This window comes from Tachypleus tridentatus, chromosome 2, assembly GCF_004210375.1.
Source record: "Tachypleus tridentatus isolate NWPU-2018 chromosome 2, ASM421037v1, whole genome shotgun sequence".
Taxonomy (NCBI): domain Eukaryota; kingdom Metazoa; phylum Arthropoda; class Merostomata; order Xiphosura; family Limulidae; genus Tachypleus; species Tachypleus tridentatus.
This window is the reverse complement of record NC_134826.1, coordinates 46,382,675-46,405,679: the sequence shown is the minus strand read 5'-3', so window position 1 is coordinate 46,405,679 and position 23,005 is coordinate 46,382,675. Positions and strand designations below refer to the sequence as shown.

The window sequence follows — 23,005 nt, the reverse complement described above, 5'->3', positions numbered from 1 at the left end:
TTTAAAACACAGCTAGTGACACCCATGTAAGTGTATTAAATTCCAGGTTTTGAGAGGGTCATTTCTCTTATGACTAACTACATTGATTTCTGATCCTCACCTTGTTATAGGATGGCAGTGTCTTACTTGAATCAAAGGGAAGTAGATGCGTAGTCAAGCTCGTATCTTTACAGAAATGATACTGACATATCCAGTACGATAAAGAGGCAGTACAAATACTATACCAAACGTGTAAGAATCAAGAATTTAAAGTCACAATGCTAGTGGTTAAACTATTTTTAATGAGAAACTTATAAACAGATAACGTTTACAAACATCTATACGATACAGCATAAAAGTGCAAGTCGTAAAAAAAAAAAAAAAGAATAACTTGAACATAAATTGTTACATTTAAGTATATACCTGATGCTAAAAATATGACAATGTTTTACCTTTACTTCGGTGTTCAACGCACCGACATATAGAAATACTGTATTATTCACATTTTAACAGTAGTCTTTACTAAGACTTAAAATTCATTGTTAAAAACGAATTCTTAATACAAGGGCGTAGATTTGTTTTCTGACACTTCAGTAAAATACATAGAAAATTCTGTAAAAAGATATTAGTGCGCGATCAAAAGTTGTATTTTTAAATCTCCCGTTTAAGTTAAGTATGGGAAGCACAGTAAGACATTTATGGGTCAATAAGCACATTGAGCAAACTAGCGGCCAATTAAACGGCTGACAAGTAGGACTATAGAACTGTACATCCAGTATAACTACAGCTACATAAAACTTCAGTTATAAATTCAAATAAAAAAGATTTCTGAACATGCAAAGGGGTGAAAAATACTGACGACGTTTGGAATGAAAAAACGTAATTCAGAATATAGCTATCATTTATCCCCCACACACAAAGTTGCCTGGGGGTTAGCCACGAGCAACATGAAATACAACATCCATATCAAAGTGAGCTGGTACATCATGTCTATACTTATGACCATAAATCAGAGTGGTCAGTTCGGATCACAAATAAGTGATAATGTGTCCATCATTCTTTTTTCTCACTTTCTTCTTTAGTTTTATCTTCGGTTTTTTCATCCTTGTCCTTTTCTTCTTTCTTTTCATCAACATCTTGTTTTTCATCTTTGTCCATCTCTTCAGCTGTAGCTTCAGTTTCTTTACCCTCTTTTTCTTCTTCCTTCTCTTTTTTCGGAAGATGGGTATTGAGTGCGAGGGTCTTGGTCATTTCTTCCCAGTCTTGCCAATAGCGTTCTTTCATCCTTTCCAGAAAGGAAACCAAGTTGGTGCATTCATTATCCATATATTCTTTCATGTCCCCAAATGGAACGTAGTAGAACTGGCACAAATGAGCGAAGGCCACACAGTCCAACTAAAAATAAAGTATTACGTAAATATACATCGGTTTATAAAACACAAGTGCTGAAAAAGGAAAAAAATATTTTAGATTTAGAGTTTAAATCTGTTAAAGTGAAAACGAAATATTTTATCCTATGTAGTTAAAAATTTATTGTTCTAATTAACTACCACTTAAAGAACCAAGTCAAAAATGGTAACATTAAATAGCCTGTTACCAATAGCAATATTTTTGCGGACTTTGCTAGATCGATTGGTTCTAGTTAATCACACAAAATTCACAGTTAAACATATACAAGAAACTAGCTTACAAGATGGGGTTCATCCCCAAAGAAGAAGGGTTTGTCTTGAAGATATTCCGAGAGTGCCTTCAAGTCATTTTTTCCGAATTGCAAAATTTCTTCGTTACTGTGACGTCCAAGCCCGTGACCAATGGTCTTTTTAACGTTCTACGGGATAAGATTAAAATAGAAATAGAATTTCCATTTACAGATCAAAAAACAAAAATTAGTTGAAATATTAATATCGTTATTAAACATTGGAAAAAATTTATTTGATTTAGATGTATACTCGGGCTTTACCAAATATTTTGTTTTGATCGTGACTATGTAAAGAAAAGATAAAAAACCCGACTTATTTTAAATATTGACCTACAACAGATAGAATGAACTTGAAAGTATTGCTTTGAAACTTATTTGCGGGAAAAGCGTTTCAAACGAAAAACTACCTAATCTTAGAATTGGGAACTCATGAGGAACTTACACTTTTGAAACCCATCTTAAAGAAGAACTGTAAGACGCCTTTTGGTAGTTTAGAATTTAAAACTTGTTTTACGTCCAGTTGAGCTGTCTTTAGAAACTGACTTGGGTGAGTGTAACGCCACCAACGCATCACCCTAAAATACAAAGTTAAAAGTAAGTAAAACAAAAAGACTTGCGATAAACAATAGAGTTGTTTCAAAAGATTAAAAACACGAGTTTAAACACTTCACGTTTATCATAAAATCTATTAAACCTTGAGACCATCCTCTACGGCTAAGCATGAAAAGTGTGTTTACTTTCACTGCTTCTCAGATGTGCTAACAATGTCTCGTCTGTTTTTAATTTTTTACTTTACGTTTAATAAAATCAGTTGAATAATCCACCGGAACAGAACACGTTCTCAGGGTTAGGCTGGATACGCAGACGATAATTAACATATTACAAGGCTCAATGAATTAAATTTGTTTAAATACTGCAATGGTAAAGTCTACATGCTGAATTCCTGACAGGCTTAACTTATGCCAGTGCTAATCGCACTGGCGTTAGTCCGAGTAACTACTCAGTATTCCTGACCCACATTCCAATCTCGCAACATGCTCAAATATTTATGGCGCGTAGCAAGGAATAAAGAAATTAAGTGACAACGATAATGTTCATGTTTCTCAAGCTAAAAAGCAAAAACATCTCGGTATTTATCCCCGAAAGAGATGCGAGTATTCCTGAAATCTGACTGTACTAAACACATTGTACAAATTATGTATTAATACTTGCATATAAATGAACTTCGCAATTATCAGGGAGTTTGTATCGCACGAGTTGATGGGTCGTGACTGATGACCAAAAAAATTCCCCTCAAACTTTACTTGTATTTTCGTTTCAAGTTTGACATCGTGGCGTTGTTGCCCTGAACCTTAAATATTATGGTTGTCTCGTGTACAAACACAAGAGAGCTTTAGTCTCTCGCAGAAGGAACTTAAAAATAACGTTTAATTAACATTTTTTTTTCTCCCGACTCAGAAGATATGCGTTAATTTTTTTTTAAAGGGGTATCCCTCCCCTTTCCCCACTACTGCTAAACACGCTCGTGAACTGTATGATCTAATTACCCTACTGCTTGAGGCTTCACCATTTATAGGGTCAACACTGCCCGAATAAATCAGTGTAATAGATTAAAGCATTTAACTGAGAATGAAGGCAAAGGAAGGGGGGGGTGGCCACTTGTGGAAAACTGGACTTTTTTGTCAATAATAAATTTGCCCTGGAACGTGTGATAAGATGGAGAAAAAAAAAAAAAAACTTTGTACTTAATTTGAAAAACGTTAGAAAATGATACGTCAGGTCTTATCACGATTACAATTATTGGTCATCAAGCGAGCAATGTAGCAGAAGTTTGCTAAAAAAAATTCCTCAGTTTGGTTTGTTTCGAACTTCGCACAAAGTTATTCGACGGATTGTTTTTGAATTTTGCGCAAAGCTACTCGAGGACTATCTGCGCTAGCCGTCCATAATTTAGCAGTATAAAGCTAGAGGGAAGGTAGTTAGTCATTACCACCCACCGCCAACTCTTGAGATACTTTTCTACAAACGAATAATGGGATTAACCGTCACATTATAATGCTGCTACGACTGAAAGTACGAGCATTTTTGATGAGACGGGGATTCGAACACGCGACCCTCAGATAACTAGTCGAACGCCTCAACACACATGGCCACTCAGTTTGGTGGATTAGAATCTGGCAATTACTAGTTAAACATTAATTACCCTTAACTATCTCGTAATCATTTAACAAAATAGTCTGAAGAAAAACTTAAATCAATGCGAAAACTACATAACCATTCAGATGACAGTTAGAGTCAACGTAAAAGAAAAAATACTTAACACTCGTAAATTGGAAGAAAAATGAATATGGAAGACAAATTTTACACACACGCACCATTAAGAAAAACATAGGAAGCACTCCCTCGTTGAATAACATTCAGCAGTTTTGTTGTTGGTTTTGTTTATAAAGAATCTTCGGGAGTATGTAGACATTTACCCTAACCCTGTAGCTATCTAGACCAACCCACCCTCCAAAACGTTAATGGTAGTTCCCCCAGAGTAGTCAACCTTTATCCAATATCGATTAGATTTCTTGGCACGTGTATGTAAAAGGTTAAATAAGATACGTTTCTTAGATCGTTTTAAACCAAGAAACAGATGGAGTAATGGATATGCTAAATTTCAGGAGTTCATTTTGTAATTGATATGAAAGCTAAAACCATGGAAATGTGGATACTTAGTTAACTTTGTGAGGAAATACCACCCTCCCCATCAACCTAATGCAAGCAAAACACGATATGAAACACAGAAAAAATACAAAGTTAGTAGTTCTCAGAACTAACACTAACGTTTTCCACCAAAGAGGTGGTCATTACGTGTTATCCAAGGTTAGCAATAAGATTCTGAAGTTATAGTAATTATATATGGCCGATACCGACACAGCTTTTGCTACTTAAGTTTGTTGCTAGGGTCGTCATTGTGAGATATCTGAGAAAACAGCTTGCATTATTTCCCCCCCCCCCACACACACACACAACTATTAATGATTGACCTGAGCGAGCTGTTGAAAAACTAAATTCTAAAATGAACCAATATATGCTTATAAAAAAAGGGCATTTGGTAAAGATGACTTTACACCTTTATAGTTCGACATCTTAATCATAAAACACCAAGAGACACGTGTCAGTATTAATAATATTCAATATATCATAGTCCACTTTTATAGAATGGTTCTCAGAACTTTTGGCATTTGGAATCAAGCATCCCATACGTGGTTGACAAAAGTATACAAATAAGAGTACAGATCCTTTCATTTGAAAGTGATCGCTTCCTTCTTTCTCCGAAGAGAGAAAGAGAGAGAGAGACACACACACACATCGGGCCATTTGCCAAGTCCACAGAGAGAGAGAGAGAGAGAGAGACACCCTGTTTTTAGCGTTGTAAATCCGAAGACTTACCGCTATACCAGTGGGGGAGAACGTGGTAAACTATTAAACTGAAGTCAGGGCTAAATTAATTCATGCCAGCCAAAGGATTGGCAAAATATGATTCCTAAGTCGGTCTTACATTCACGATTCCAATAATTCCTTCCACAACCATATGCATCAAGATACTATCTGAAAATGGAGTTGGATATGGTTCTAGTTTCACTTCAAACAAAAACATCTATGTTATCTGACTGTCGAGCTAAGCGCGGGGTCTTTTTGGTTTGTTTCCTTGTTTTTAAACAAGTTTTTGGTTTTTTACATTTCATGAACATTGGACATCTTTTGAACGTCACTACAAAAAAAAACACGACCCATTTACGCTTTCCTACTAGCGGAAGTGTCTCTGGAACTTAATCTTGCAGAGAGACTGTTTAGCTTAACAGTACGTACTTTGTGTACAGTCTAGTAGCAGATACTCAACGAATGTAGAAAATAAAGTTCTTCTGCTGTGTTATGAAATGAGTTAAGTGTTCGGCAACTGTTCCATTAGTTTGGAATTAATCTGACAGTCTGCTAATGACACGATATACTTAAATCACACTAGAAAGACCGGCTATGCATGACAAGCTGGCTGCCAATAGTTCAATGACTCTCGACTTATCTTTCCATGGAATACTTTAACCGCTATGACTGAAAGTGTAACAAGTGACAAAAGTATACGAAGCCATCGCACAAGCTAAATGAAGAATTATATAGCATTAAACAGGTGAAATACTTTGGTGGAAACACTAAGAAATAATCTATTGTACTAGTGTTCTCATGCTATTAAAAGAGTCAAACCCTTTAAGGAAAATAAAGTCAGAAAAAGATGTCAAATTTACCAAGAGGTGTGATTGTTGAGCATCGAGTTGAAAGCATGACTGATATTCTTCTGGTCAATACTGAGATCTGCATCAATATCTTTCTCAAACTTCTTGGTCAATTCACTGATGATGATGTCAGAATCTGCTATTTCGGTACCATTCAATTCCACAAAAGGAAGTTGGCCCTTTTTGGACTTGTACTTTAAACGGTGGTCCACATTCTGAAATTTGTTTTTACACTTTAATGACTAAGCACAAGACTAAAGAAAATTAACTTTTAACAAAGGGTTCGAATTTTAGTAAATAAGTTCACTTCGTAGAAAAATACAATAAATATTCATTCACTCAAAGTCAAGACAAGTAAGCTATTAGGAAACTTGAAAATTATAGATCTACCCTGCGAATTAATTAATGTAGCTGTTTATTTAGACAAACTGAACAGACAAACGATACAGAACAATTAAAAATTCTATACAAGTATGAACTTAATGTTCAACCAATAATAACGAACAGTTTAATGTTTTCCTTTAGAGTAATTTTAACTGAATCAAAGCTCACTACCAAATGACGCTAGGTGGACCTGCTTAAATACTTTTTTTAAAAAACATTCATAAGCTACCTTTTCACGTAACAGACCATTTCGCATTTATTACTAGGAAAGTTTTACGGGAATAATATTTTGTACGTTAACTTACTAGTCTACGAATGAAACATTTTTCATTCTTAACTTCAAGTAAGACAAGTGCACGTGTGTTACATGTTTCTTCCCTCGTATTTCTTTACACCCTAGGGGTTGTAGTGACTCAAGCTTGAAGTATGGAGCAGAGAAGTAAAAGCACCCTAAAGGAAGTTGGGCTAGCAATTACTTCTTACGCCTCGACATTGAACTTAATGTTCCACATACAGTATTCAACAGGCACCGCTACCCACTCTTAACAGTTATTATATATTGATGAGAAAACATTCAAAGTTGCGTTTGGGAATAGATGACTTAAGGAATTTGAAAGATACTCGTATTATAGACAAAATGTTTTAGTAGTCATTGATAAATGACGGACCAACTAGTTGATTTTTTTTTGAAAGGTCACGTGTGCCCCAAAATACGCTTTATCACATCATGCCATAAACGTCCATATTTTGTGTTTTATAGAAATCGTAGGAGCCAAATACTAAAGGCGAGCTAGTTGCAGTTCAACCAGGAAAAACTACTTATGTCAACAGTTCTAACACTAACAAGTCAGACAATAAACACTGAGTCTCGCAACAAAGCGTTAAGTTTAATTTTAAAAAAGCCATTCCTATTTTACCACACGTAACACGGGCAACAAAATGTGTTTAATCTTCAAATAACAATGAGGTAGTTTAATTTTAGTATTAAAATCTGGATAGGAAAGGTACGACTTTTATTTTAATATAAAACTTTAGGAGACTAAGATTAACAAAAGTAATTATAAAGTGTGTGCGTGTCAGCGTATGACTGATGAAATACTGGGCCGATCATCACCAAACATGACATACTCTTCAGGCCCTTCGGGGAGCGTCATAGAAGTGTGGATCTGACCCAACGTCTTCACGTGCGTTAAGTGGATACGCCAGCTAGCATTTTATAAAGGAGGCACTTGGAATAATACAGGATCTGAACACATTAAAAATATGGTCTTGAAGTCCCAGTTTCCTTTGAAATTCAGCATCAGTGTAGAATTTAATGTAATATACTTGTAAATGTTTGTCTTACATTACACTTTCCCAAAACAATTAGAAGTTTCTATAAAAGCGCCTTTCAATGGGCTCAAGTTAAGTCAAATTAATCTTATATATAATAAAAAAAACATTTATTTCCACGTTACTCACCCTACAATAAAGCGATGAATAAATATTCAGTTACTATGACATTCTATGACGAAGTGGATATCTATAAAAATATTTAAAGAAACTAGCCTCATTATCAGTTAGTGACACTCATTGGTATTCGTGTAGATGGAACATTGATGTCCGTTACTTTTGTTTGCGTATGTGAAAAAAACACCGAATTAACATTTTTAAATACTGAAGTAACTATGAAATGTGTAGATTAATTTGTGTTTAAAATTATTCACAAAACCAGTTAATTTCCACGATGCGAGCATGCAGCAAGGATTCCTAAACACCCATGGCTTAATGACCACTCCCAGGAAGTGACGTAACAAAAGTTATTTTACGATTATTATTGACTTAGTTGTTACCTTCTCTACTTTCCTGCAAATTTCAGTTGCCACCTTACAGTTAATTATACATCACAAGAACTACATAATAGTGTCAGCAGAAAAAACCTAATGTATATTAACGCTATTAGCAGTATCATTTCACATTGATTCTGGTAAATTCAAGACGTATTCATGTTTCAAAATTTTTTTTAAAGTTTGAAACGAACTGTTAAACTACGAACATAAACACCTTTTGAAGGGCCAAAAATACACAAGTAGTGGTAAAGGGTATTCGTGATTAACTTTATTTTCATGTGAACGTCAATTCATGCCCCAACAACTGAATTCCTCTTGTGCAGACAAAAATAAATTTGGTAATTAAAGTAGTTGAACACACTCACAAAACATTGAATTCAAAGTATGTGGGAAAGAACCGGAAAAACTAGAAACCAAAGAACTAAGTAGAGAACACCAGAGAAATGTTGCTAATTATCACTATTTACAAAAAAAATAAACATCTACTCCAACCTGAATATTTTAGTAACTAATGCATTACACAGTTAATAAATGCAAGAATATACGTCATTGCAGCCCCCCCCCCCAGTCTTGTTGAAGTAACGCTGAAAAATATTGAACTATATTCTTCTCCAGATACGAGATGCTTATCGAAAATGGATAGCTCCATTTAAACTTGTATCAGTTCAACTGTTAAAACTCGTCTTCGGAGATATGCGAATGACGCAGTCGTCTACAGTAGAGACGTGGAGCAGGAACCGGTTCACCGTTTATTTTTTCATCAATTGCAGGGTTGTATCTCGCGGCACCAGGCCCTCTTCAAGGTCAAAAAATAATTCAAATATGCGAGGTGATAAAAAATAAAGTGGTTAATATTCTTACCTCTCTTAAAGCAAAGAAATTATGCAGGTGTCTAACACTGAAAAAACTGCTTTATTTAGCCACTGGTCTATTCTGGTTTGTAGTTTCATCGGTGTGATTTTGACATCGAAAGAACACATACAGCAAACGATGAATGGTTGCTAAGTTAATTATGTATGATATAGTACGAAACATACGCATCCACATCACACTAATCACAATGGAAACACGAGCAAACATAATATGAAACAAACAGCCGGGTTTAACATTTTAACGCGTCTTGAGCTTGGCATTAATTACTGACTAGGCAAATGATAATTTAATAATTATTAAAACGAATAATTTGATGAAATAGTCCCTAACCCTGTTATGACGAGGATGACTTGTGTACGTTTTTCAACCTTCTGTTCGTTTTGAACTACAATTAAGAAATATGTCGTGACACTTTCTACAAAATTCAAACCTTAAGGGCATATAATTAATATTTCAATTAAGAGTTACACATTTCAAATGTTATATTGACATGGGAGGTTACTTATTTAACGTTGCACTTTAACAATTACATGTTACAATACCTAGATAAAATGTAAAGAGAATTTTCATATTCGTTGGATTTTTTTTTCCTAACGAACATTTTCTGCGGACTACGTCAACGTTTCGAGCCATATGAAAGTCTCAGCCTCAACATGGCAGACAGAACTATCAAGTTCCAAACCTCAGCTTATTGTCAAAGTTGCCTTGTCAGTTCTGCCTTATCTCAAACGAGACATGTTACATGCGTGTGCGCGCGCCCGTGAATTGTCACACGACAGCTGGTTAAATCGTTCAACTTACTTAACATCACTGGTTTCTAGAAATGTATTGCAAGTCACTTAATTTTGTTAAGCAATTAAAAAACAACAGCTGCTGCTCTTGGTTTGCGATACAAGACAAGATGGAGTGGAGCTGGAATTCGTTTTGGAGTCCATATTATGAGACATCTACAATCTCCACTGTGACAGGTCGGTGCAAGTTTTACGATACAACACTCGCGTAAGGTTACAAGTACTAACAGTAATACTATTATAGTCTGGTTATTTATTCTTATTTAACTCTTCTAGATAGAAACAAATATTAAAGAGGAAGATAAACTTATACAGTATTTTAACTTATAGTTCTATAGATTCGATACAACACTACTTTCATTCTACGTTTGACGAGGATTGTAACTATCACAATAAATTTTCTTTGTACTCGCAATTAATTTTTAACTTAAGATGCCTATTTGTAATAATAAAAAACCGGACGATTTCAACTTTATAAAAGATGTCGAATATGTCTCACCTCGTATTTCAACCCTGTCATTCGTAACCATGTTTCTACCTTCAGACAGAAAGGTGATACGGAGGGTACAACCGGACACCGTACAAACTGATACAAATAAACGACATCCTTTTCAAAGTCGATTTTGTGTACAGTTGGTTGTTTTCTGGTTTGTGTTGTAGTCTTGCTGGTATTTTCGCCCTTAGTTTCGGTATTGTCAGCATTATCCGGCGGGGTAGCAGTTGTTGTGGCCTCGATGGTAGCGTTTTCTGCGTTAGCTTCCGTACTAGTCATGGTGTCGACTATCAAGAGACAAATATCTACTTCAAAATGGCGACAGAAATGATTACCGATCAGCTCTCGTCGCTCGCGATCTTTCTTCTGCTAAACACACTTGCAGCTGGTCGTTTGGGAGTCTTCCTTCTCACGTCAAACGACATGCAGGTGGAGCTTTCTTCTCATTGGCTAAAAGCGTTAAATTTAGGTTAGTACGCATGCACTAAAAAAGCAATGTAACGAATAGGGAATCAGCTGCCGGGGGATTTAAATTCAGACAGTAGGGGTGGAAAGACCTAAATAAAATAATAATAAAATAGGGAGGAACAGGTCAAATACACCTGATACTCCCAGGTCTGTGAGACCTAAACACCGATAAAGATCAACGATGAAAACCTAAATAAAATACGCAAGCGATAATTACTTCTAGTGAAAAAAAGTGACATTTTGCTATGGAACTGTTTGTGCGTGTTTACGACCAAATGAAGAAAAATAATTATATGAAATTGTTTTCGAGTATGTAATTAAATAAAGAGTAATAAGATAGCACTAAATGCTATCGATAGTCTGCTCGTGGGTATAGCTCTGAAGAGGGAGGTAAAAATCGATGTTCCAACACAATGCTTTACACTAATGTTCATCTATTTTGTGAAAAACTGCATGGAATTTGGAAGTTCAGAAACAATAGTAAAGGATAGAGGGGGAGGTCCGAATGAACCTGACCCTCTCAGATCACGCAGAGTGACCAAATGCCGATACAGCAACGACTGAGGTCTAGATACAGTTTGTAATTGCAACATCATAAAATCTTATCAAAACATTTAAAGATGTCTAACGTTAGATCTTAAAATAATATTATATATGTTATTACTGATGAAGTTTAGCCTAAAATAAAATGAAACAAAAAAAAAACACACACACCCAAAATTTATACTGGTGATCAATCTATTTATAGAATACGGGCCATACTTAATAAAGGCTTAATTAATGTTAGGCCTAAGAGAAGTAGATTTGTAGATTTCGATGTATGTGATTATAATTTTTTTGTATTAGTCCATAAATTCAGTATTTAGACAAGTAACTGCTACAATATGGTACTAATTTGACCACAAATGTTTGTTGACATTCACCTGGGTAAAAGTAAAAAAGGGTTTGAAATATGCTGTTATTTCCAAATGTCAACATAATTAGTGATATTCTTAAATTTAAAATTAGAAGAAGTGGACAAACAAAAATGTTAAATATTTGGTGATCATGTGAAATCAATAAACTTTCTTAGATTAGAAGATCATGGATTGATGATGTGGAAATAAGAATTTGGAAATTATCAATAACATCAGGGCGTTAGTCATTTTTACTGTGAATACGAACACGAGAAGTGAAAGGTTATAAATACGTGAAACCTTATAGTTAACACAGGTGTATTTTACTTCATAGTTACTACAGTTGTGTGTTACTCTATAGTTACTACAATACTATTTTATGTTATAGTTAGTACAATATTACTTATCTGCATTTTACGTCTTCCAACATTCAAGTAATATAGGCCCAGCATGGCCAGATTGTTAAGGCACTTGACTCGTAATCTGAGGGTGGCGGGTTCGAATCCCCGTTACACCAAACATGCTCGCTCTTTCAGCTGTGGGGGCGTTATAACGTTACAGTCAATTCCGCTATTCAATGGTAAAAGAGTAGTCCAAGAGTTGGCGATGGGTGGTGATGACCAGCTGCCTTCCTTCTAGTCTTACACTGCTAAATTAGGGACGGTTAGTGCAGATAGCCCTCGTGTAGCTTTGGGCGAAAATTAAAAAACAAACAAACAATCATGTAATCCATTTTTAAGACTATTTAAAATATCAACAATCGTTCCCCGGTAAGACAGCGATAAGTCTTCGGATTTACAATGCTGATATCGGGGGTTAGATTCCCCTCAGTGAACACAGAAGGTAGCTTAATGTGGTTTTGTTAAAAAAAAAAAACATACATAGAAATTCACACTAAACAAGCGATAAACTTTCTTTTTAATGAATTGTCCTATGGACATATACAGTGTCTCAATAACTATTTGTTATCATATTAAGTAAATGTATATTTTTCTTTACACTTCTTTAAACACTTTTTACCAAACATTTCAAACGGACTTTTGTACCTAACTTTCTAACATTATAGCTTGCAATATGTGTTCAACCTATGTTTATATTCATTCCGGAACTTTTATTTTTCTATCACAAACCAGCTTTGCGCGAACTTCAAAACAAACAAACAAACTTGAATAAACACCCACGCCTAATTTAGCAGTGTAAGACTAGAGGGAAGGCAGCTAGTCATCATTACCCACTGCCAACTCTTGGGCTATTCTTTAACCATCGCATAGTGGGATTGAGTGTCACGTTATAACGCCCCCACGGCTGAAGGGGCAAGCATGTTTGGTTTTATTTAAGTTATTTGGGAACTATAACGCATGTTTTTCTGACAAGTCCATAATGAGGACTAACTAAACAAACGGTTACATTCAAATTTTCCATTTAATTATTTCTATTCAATTCACTAAAATCAGGTTTCATAAGCCTTGGTTGAACACAGTACAGACAACCAATTGGGTACCTTTGTGATTAACAATCAACCAATCTTAAGTTTTTAACAAAACAGAGAATTCTAATCAGAAATTACCTTCAGTTTGCATTCCCATTAACAATGACAATCATCCCATTTGTTTTAATAATTTAAAATTATTTACTATAAGATTATCAATTTGCGAACTTTCAAAGTGGCTGGTGTTCATTGCTTCATTGTTACTGTGTTATCGCAAAGCTACATACTGAGCGAGATATCAAACTTCCACATTTTATTTGGAGAAATGTCTTTGACATTTTTAAATATTGGTGTATTTCAATATTTTTTTCTTTTCATTATAAATGCCTGTCACATCAAACATGCTCGCTCTTTCAGCTGTGTGGGCGTTATAATGTTACGGTCAGTCCCACTATTCATTGGTAAAAGAATAGCCAAAGAGTTGGCAGTGATGTCTAGCTGCGTTCCCTCCGGTCTTACAGTGCAAAATTAGGGATAGCTAGTGCAGTTAGCTCTCGTGTAGATTTGCGCGAAATTCAAGACAATCACACAAACACTGTAATTATTTAATTGGGTTTATATAAACACGTTGTACGGCGTGCTGATTTTGTATAAAATATTACACATAACTTAAGATGCTTTGTTTATGTTAGAGCAGTACTGTAGAAAAGGATATTTATGACCTGTCCCCTACAGTCGCTTATGATGGAATTTGTTACTTTCAACACTCCTAAATTTCTTTTTACGTTCTGCACAATACCATGGCAAGTAACGAAACATACAATACCATGGCAAATAACGAAACATACAATACCATGGCAAATAACAAATCACACAATACCATGACAAGTAACGAAACATACAATACCATGGCAAATAACGAAACATACAATACCATGGCAAATAACGAATCACACAATACCATGGCAAATAACGAAACACACAATACCATGGCAAATAACAAATCACACAATACCATGACAAATAACGAAACACACAATACCATGGCAAATAACAAATCACACAATACCATGGCAAATAACAAATCACACAATACCATGACAAATAACGAAACACACAATACCATGGCAAATAACGAAACACACAATACCATGGCAAATAACAAATCACACAATACCATGGCAAATAACAAATCACACAATACCATGACAAATAACGAAACACACAATACCATGACAAATAACGAAACACACAATACCATGACAAGTAACGAACCATGCAATACCATGGCAAATAACGAATCACACAATATCATGGCAAATAACGAACCATACAATACCATGACAAAACGAGTCTTTCGCTTAGAACTTACAATTGAGCAGGCACATATAAATATTTTCGAGGATATAAAAATTATTTCCATATCTAATAAGATAACATATCTTTCATTGCTATGCTTTATATATGTCATTTTTAAAAGCTATGATTTTCGTGTGTTTTTTTGTTTGTATTTAAGCACAAAACTACACGTGTTCTATCCATCACAGGTATCGAAATTCGGTTTCCGGCAGTATAAGTCTGCAGACATACGGCTGTGTCACAAGAAAATAACCGAAAACTATCGAACATTTAATTGTCATGGTTAATAGTTCATTATAGATGAACTTTCAACCTAAACAGGGCTCGATTCTCCATGATGGATAGTACAGATATAGTCAAATATGTAGCTTTACGGCAGAAAAAAAAACAACAACAAAGTAAATAAATAAAACAAAAGGGTTTATTTTAAAGAATAAACTTATTTCAAAACTTTCACCTGTTTACACACCAAAACACTGATGTGCTGTCAAACGGTTTACGAACACTGTTTAGTAATATTTCCAAGTTCGTAGTTCTAGAACACGTCATTTTATCAGCAAATTGCTAAGACATTTCCCACTCTCATGTTCACGTGCTGGTGACGTTATTCTTTCTTGTATGCCACAAGCTTTCACGCAAAACACATCCGATAAATTTCGGATTACCGTTCCAGAACTATAGTGTCTTTGTGAAATAATTATTTTCTCTACTATCTGTGCCAAAAAAAAACAACAAAAAAACACGCGTTGGATTTTCATGGAATTCTCTCTCTCTCTCTTTCTTTCAGTCACTGAGTGTGAATATTTTTCAGGAATATTTTATAAAATTGGTTAAAGATTCAAATACAACGTTTAGAGTGTCAATAAGTTAGTCGGGCAGATTAGGCTTATCTCTTAAGCGGAAATAATATTACAAAATGTAAGATAAACAAACCTACTTAGGAGTCACGTACACAACCTTGGTTCTCGAATATAAACTCATCCAAGGGCAAGGTCAAGGATGTGATAAATTTGACGCTCAGATTGCTTGCAAATTGCCGTAGAATTTCTATTTGTTAAATACGTTTATCAGTTTGTTTCTTAAATACGACGCAGAATTTCTATTTTTTAAATACATCAGTTTGTTTCTGAAATCCGACGCAAAATTTCTATTTGTTAAATACATCAATTTGTTTTGGAAATCCGACGCAGAATTTTTATTTGTTAAATACATCAATTTGTTTTGGAAATCCGACGCATAATTTTTATTTGTTAAATACGTCAGTTTGTTTCTGAAATTTGACGCAGAATTTCTATTTATTAAATACATCAGTTTGTTTCTGAAATCCGACGCAGAATTTCTATTTGTTAAATACATCAGTTTGTGTCTGAAATCCGACGCAGAATTTCTATTTGTTAAATACATCAGTTTGTGTCTGAAATCTGCTTTTCGTTTTTATAAACATATTTCCACAGTTCTCAACTCTGAATTACTCGGAAGGTGATTATACGCAGGGACTTCGTCCCCGAAGGAGCAGTTATGCTGTTTACCTTCTGTGACAGGGCAGGGGTGTAGAGGCTTATCTTTAGTTCAGCTCTGATATTTTTTGCTGTAACTGTGACACTTAAAACATATCAATATATCAACTTTCGAGAATTTGGGTCACAAACACACGTTTATATACAGAGGAAACTAATTACCAGAATTTGTCTAGGGTGGAGTTAGAGATGCGTTTGGTTTGGTTTGTTTTGAATTTCGCGCAAAGCTACACAAGGGGCTATCTGCGCTAGCCGTCCCTAATTTAGCAGTAAGACAAGAGGGAAGGTGGCTAGTCATCACCACCCACCGCCAATCTTGGGCTACTCTTTTTTACCAACGAATAGTGGGATTGAACGTAAATTTATAACGCCCCCACGGCTGAAAGGACGTGCATGTTTGGTGTGACGGGGATTCAAACCCGCGATCCTAATATGACGAGTCGAACGCTTTAACCCACCTGGCCATTCCGGGCCAAATTAAAACATGTTTTGTTATTATTATATAGTATTGACAACTTGTCTACTTAATGCAAGTTAATATCAATGTAATATAAGCACCTATTCAACCTCTGTTACCAGTAAACAGCTTAAAGGCATAATTTGTATAATTGTTTATGGCTTTCAGCCGTGAGATGTTAGGTCACGATCTGGTTAAATATTGCTGAAATTTGTGAACTAATAAGGTTAAAAACGAACCCCTGAAATATATTACGTGGAATGTGACCGGAACAGGAATGCGTTACGAAGAGACTATTTCTGTTTGAAGTTTAAAACTTGGTGTCTCTGAACCCTAATTTTAAATTTAGTTTTGGGTTACTAAGATAATAAAGTTGATAACTTTATCATAAAGTTCCGTGGCATTAAAGTTACAGTAATCTGACAGCCAAAGCACGCAAAAAAAATCACTAGACCAGTCGTATATTAACTGAAGTAAGAGTACCTCGTGAGTCTATTAGTTGTTCGAAAATACTTAGAAGAAAAATAAAACTCAATGTTTCAAAGCGAGTCTTAGCTTTTATAATTAATTTGTTAACTTACCGAGGCATAGCCAGGTGGTTAAGGCACTCGACTCGTAATCCAACGGTCGCGGATTCGAATCCCTGTCGCACCAAACATGCTCGCCCTTTCAGCCATGGGGGCATTATAATGTGACGGTCAATCCCACTATTCGTTGGTAAAAGAGTAGCCCAAGAGTTGGAGATAGGTGGTGATGACTAGCTGCCTTCCTTCTAGTCTTACACTGCTAAATTAGGGACAACTAGCGCAGATAGCCCTCGTGTAGCTTTGCACAAAATTCAAACCAAAGAAGCAAAATCCTAGGTATGTAGTACTAATATATATTATTTTTTAAAATTCCTCTCTTATTGTTTCAACATAATACATTCAAATACCACGAAACTTAGAGGTTTTGCGCAGCAAATGTACTATTTAAAATTTAACTTAATTAAAACTAATCACACAACACGTACAAGATACAGTAATGTTATAATATACTACTTACTCAGTTTAAACCATTTTAATTGTGCGTGTAATAGTACATAACATTAAGAGATTAGGAGCGTTCAACTCGCATTCTGCGGGTTGTGGGTTCGAATCCCGATCACACCAAACATGCTCGCCCTTTCACCTGTGGGAGTGTTATAATGTGTCACTCAGTTATACTAATCGTTGAAAAAAAGAGTAGTGAAGCCATATATATATTCCACATATATTTGTTGTTTCCTTTGCTTCACTTTCAACGTGTCGCAAAAGTCAAGAAACCCCTAACTGCAGAAACATAAAATGACTAATGAGATAAAAATGAGAGTTTCAAGGTCAATTACACCTGGTTAATACCCACTTTCTAATTCATAAAAATAACGTTTATGGCACTTATTATTTTTCAGTTAATTAAAGGTGTTGAGTACATTATATTAAAATAGTTTTAGAGCCTCACATGTTACAATCCCTGTTAACAAGTCCAGTCATATTCTATCTAATGAACGTGCATCTTGACGAAAGCACTGCAGCATAGTTTCCTATATTTTCTATATATCCAACTTTTATTTGTATTGCTTTGTACACAACTCATCAAGTATAAAAGGACGATGGTTTCATAACATCCGTTTCAACGATTCAATTTCATATAAATCCACGTAAAAGCAACCTGTGTGCAACTGACTTGTTTTACTTTTCCAGATCAAGATTCATCTTGATTATATTGCTGCTTTTACATGGAGCACATGAACGACTTTTACCACTGTATATTTGTGTTCGTGAGTTATCATGTATTCTAAGAAACCGCACTTTGCTCACCATGACAATATGTCTTCCTGTGTGAACGTGTTGATACCTCAAGTGGATTTATAAGATTTATTTTCCAGTGTTATTATATACATGTAAGTGCAAAGGAAATATCCCTACTGGAACATCTCAACACATCTTTATGATTTGGGTGAGTATATTGATTGGAAGGGACCGTTATATACCATCCTCAAAATCGGTCATTTTTGGTGGCTTCGCATTACCCTATGTACTTACTACTAGACCTGTGTACTTGAATCTGTGTGCACTCAGATAACATAACCACAGTTGATACCTCAAGTCCAGTGTTATTATATACATGTAAGTGCAAAGGAAATATCCCTACTGGAACATCTCAACACATCTTTATGATTTGGGTGAGTATATTGATTGGAAGGGACCGTTATATACCATCCTCAAAATCGGTCATTTTTGGTGGCTTCGCATTACCCTATGTACTTACTACTAGACGTTTTTCTTACTGTGCCGAACAAAAAACATTGAATCTGTGTGCACTCAGTATAACATAACCACAGTTGATCCAACATCTAATGAGGTGTCGCTTGAAAGATAATTTTCATACATATTTGTCATCTAAAGTCAAATTTCTGGTTTCTCTGCTGTACCAGTTTCACACCGACTCTATACAATGTTACGTTATTATAAATTTTACTTTTTATAAAGTTAACGTGATTCTGATTAATTACCTAAGGTTTGCTTTAGAGTAAAACTACACAATATGCTATCTACGCCCTGTCCACCGCAGGTAATCGAACTCTGGATTCTAGCGTTGTAATTCTGTAAGCTTACTACTAATCCACTACGTAAAGATAGCGTTAGTTTCAACATGTTAACCTACAGACATGTGTGAAACGTTTGTTGTAAGTGTGAACATGACGGGATATACCTGTTACTATTTTTCTGTGTAGTAATCTGTATTCCATTTTACAAACAAAATATAATAACTAAAGAGGAGGGTCATTATCGTTCTACTACATTTTAGATTGTTCAACATAATTTGTTACCATATGTGTCTTATTGTTACTGGGGTTGGTACAATGAACACGGTGTTCTTGGAAGCGGCTGTGTCAGAAATGTGTAGGCGTGGCTTCCTACGTTAAGAATGACGTAATGATCATGTGACTCAGTTTAAAAACAGAACTTGAGTAACCAGCCTAAGTTCCCTCATCGTTTTGTCTGATAATTAGCCAACTTTACCTTGAGATATCAAGAAACGATTTGAAAAGTCACAGATATTGATAACCGCAGGTCGTTCCTGACACCACATTTTACCCACGCTGAGCTCTAAAGTGACGTAACGGGCGTTATTTTTCAGGTTGTTTATAGCTTTGCCAACAGAGCGACTTGAGAACGCGGAAATCCACAGTCATTTAACGTGAAACATAAGGTCATATCTTGAAAATAAAACACATATTCGACACTAGAAATTAAATATAAACAACTAGAAGAACCAGCACAGTGATCAATGTCTTGTACCAATAGCTGATACCATAATCTTATCTGTGGCTGTTGCGCAGACACAACAGTAATGGAAGCTTTATTTCGTACATTGTACGACTGAACTTTTCTAACGAGAAACATTTTCATTTCTTCATAGTCCACTGGTGGGACAGCGATAAATATACAAGCTTACAACGCTAAATTCGGTGTTCGATTCTCCGTGGTAGACACAGTAAATAACCCAATGTGGCTTTTCTCTGATTGTTTGTTTTGAATTAAAAACAAAGCTACTCAATGAGCTATCTGTGCTCTGCCTACCACGGGTTTCGAAACCCGGTTTTTAGCGTTGTAAGTCCGCAGACGTACCGCTGAGCCACTAGGGGACGCTTTTCTCTGAAGCAAACTAAATTTTCTTTAAGAATAAAATAATTTGTCATTATGACAATTATATCTCTGGAAATAATTATCCTGTAGACGTCAAGTGGTTTGGTTTATTTAATCATAAATACTATCTTAAATCAGTATGCTTTGATTCATAAGTAAAAATAAAGTACAAATAGGAATGCATGAAAGAAGAGAATGGTTAATTTAAAATCGTGAGGTAATAAAGTGCTTGATTAACAATGCGTTACATCTAATTATTGTTAGCTGTGGATTGAGTGGTTTATTAAAGTGCTGTATTGATACTACGTTGCATCAGCTAATTATTGTTAGCTATGGAAGCTGTGAATCACACACACAAACAAACACGAGCCTGTCATGGTCTGGTGGTTAGGTCACTCGATTCGTAATCCAAGGGTCGCGGGTTCGAATCCCTGTCACACCAAACATGCTCACTCTTTCAGCCGTGGGGGCGTTATAATGTGACTGTCAATCTCACTATTCGTTGGTAAAAGAGTAGCCCAAGAGTTGGCGGTGATGACTAGCTGTCTTTCCTCTAGTTTTACACTGCTAAATTAGGGACGGCTAGCTCATATTGCCCTCGTGTAGCTTTGCGCGAAATCCAAAACAAATCAAATCTAACATTCTAACATAGAAACATATCTAATACATAAATGTTGAACTCAGTATATATATATATATATATACATGCACACACACACAACTATTCTAACTCTGGCCTTTTGTAACTCCGGAGCCGTCAGATGTAACCTGAATCAAGCAACCATTGCATTTGTAACATAACATTACAATATGTTAGGCTATGTTAGGCAAATACAAATAACCTTTTATTTCATGAAGTATTTAAAACTTTCAGTTAAGGGTTATATCACTTCATCCACATCCATACCCATTCGTATTGTGGCTTAGTGATAAATGTGAAGGATTATAACGTCACAAATCTGGTTCGACACTCACAATTAACGTAGTACTAATAGCTCATTGTCTAGCTTTGACTTTAAAAACAAATTACTATGTTATACGAAACGATCAGTAGAGATATGCTATTGGAGATAGTAGATTGACAGATATAACAAGCAATCCCAACGATAGTTCAATTTTTAATTATTAGGCCGTTACAGAAAGAAAGAAAAAAATATGTATATACGGCCCCTGTGATATACAAATTATTGCCTGTAAATGTTATTTGAATAACCTCACATAACGAGTACGAAAACAATGAGAAGATTTATCAACCGTATGAGAAGGACCCCCCTCCTTGTATTAGGTAATGAAGCATTCTGTTACTGTAGCGATACTTTTTTTTTGTCAATGAGGCTGGAAGTTAAGTTAACAAGAAACGGGCGTTTCCAAGGTCGTCTTGGGTGATTATACTTTTGTCAAATTCAGCATCTTTCTTTTACTAATTAATCTGTAATCTGTAACCGATTCTATTTGATTCATATTAACCAAATGTGATATTTTTTATTGAACCATATATTAACCGTATGTGATATTTTTTATTGAACCATATATTAACCGTATGTGATATTTTTTTATTGAACAATATCTATATTCCACACTAATAAGTAAGTGATAACAGAGCAAAGCATGTGCGCCGATTTATCTCACATACGGTGGATACAAGATTTTTGGGTGGGGAAGGTATGATCGACTAAGTAACAACCCGACTCCAAGTAAACTTTTCCTTGTTACTGCAACATGAATTTCATGGAATTAACTTAGGAACAAAAAGAAACATATATGACTATGAACTCTCATTTATTGATTTTATTCTAAAATATCAAGTTACAAGTAATCGGACAGCACTATACTGAATCACACAACATGTGACAATGAACTTTCATATATTCCTAAATAAAATGTTACAAGTAAACATACAGCAAAATATTCTAATTGAGATGATCAGTACTTTATATTTCTGATTTCCCATTAACCTACACAATTTTGGTATGACCAATGGGGGGATGTATCCCCCCCTCTGTATCCATCCCTGCTCACACACCACATTCTTCAAACCTCATTTATAAAAGTCGGTGCAGTTTTATATCATTGTTTTATCTGTCAGAACAAATGTATTGTTCTTGACAAATCGAGATGTATCTGATGGATGGTACAACGTCGTTCAGGTCTCGTTTCTCTCAGTGGCCTCAGACTTATAACGGTAGCAACGGGGCTTTGATAGCCATGATGGGCACAGTACAGTTAGTTAATTCTGTAGCCATGTGCTTAACTACAAACAATCAAATCTCAAGTTTGGAAGCAAATATTTAGACACATTTTAACAAAACACCTTTCCAAGACAACATTTCAGTCATTTATATTACTTTGATCAGTGACCGTATAAACCATTCCCGGAAACTTGCTTCAACTTAGATTTAATTTAGTAAAAAAATAAACAAAGTTTCTTTTTAACAGAGTACCAAAAGTGTAATGGTTAAAATTTGGTTTTTATATATTGCTTTACTTTGTTGACAAGCACGACATGGCCAGGTGGCTAAGGCTCTCGACTCATAATCTGAGGGTCTCGGTTTCGAATCCCTGTCACACGTAACATGCTCACCCTATCAGCCGTGGGTGCGTTATAATATGACGGCCAATCTCACTATTTGTTGGTGAAAGAGTAGCTCAAGAGTTTGAGGTAGGCGGTGATGACTAGCTGCCTTTCCTCTGGTCTTACACTGCTAAGTTAGGGATGGCTAGCGCAGGTAGCCCTCGTGTAGCATTGCGCGAATTTCAAACAAACAATACTTTATCAACAAATCTTTGGCAAGCATTTCCACTGTGTGGCACAATGGTCTGCGCTTCCGTATGCATGAAATGAAACTATCGCGTGGAATTGATTATTCGCTAGTTATATAAACA

At 35.4% G+C, this 23,005-nt stretch overlaps 1 protein-coding gene across 1 annotated transcript; it reads right to left on the bottom strand.

Moving 5' to 3' along the window:
* Positions 1–261: 261 nt before the first annotated feature.
* On the bottom strand, positions 262–10,747 carry LOC143242709 (failed axon connections-like). Its single transcript, XM_076486185.1, has 5 exons — positions 10,332–10,747; positions 5,968–6,170; positions 2,121–2,253; positions 1,670–1,807; positions 262–1,374 (listed from the first exon to the last, which is right to left on the bottom strand). Exons 1-5 carry the CDS (start codon positions 10,602–10,604, stop codon positions 1,033–1,035), a joined length of 1,089 nt encoding a protein of 362 aa, XP_076342300.1. The 5' UTR covers positions 10,605–10,747; the 3' UTR covers positions 262–1,032.
* Between the last annotated feature and the right edge of the window lie 12,258 nt (positions 10,748–23,005).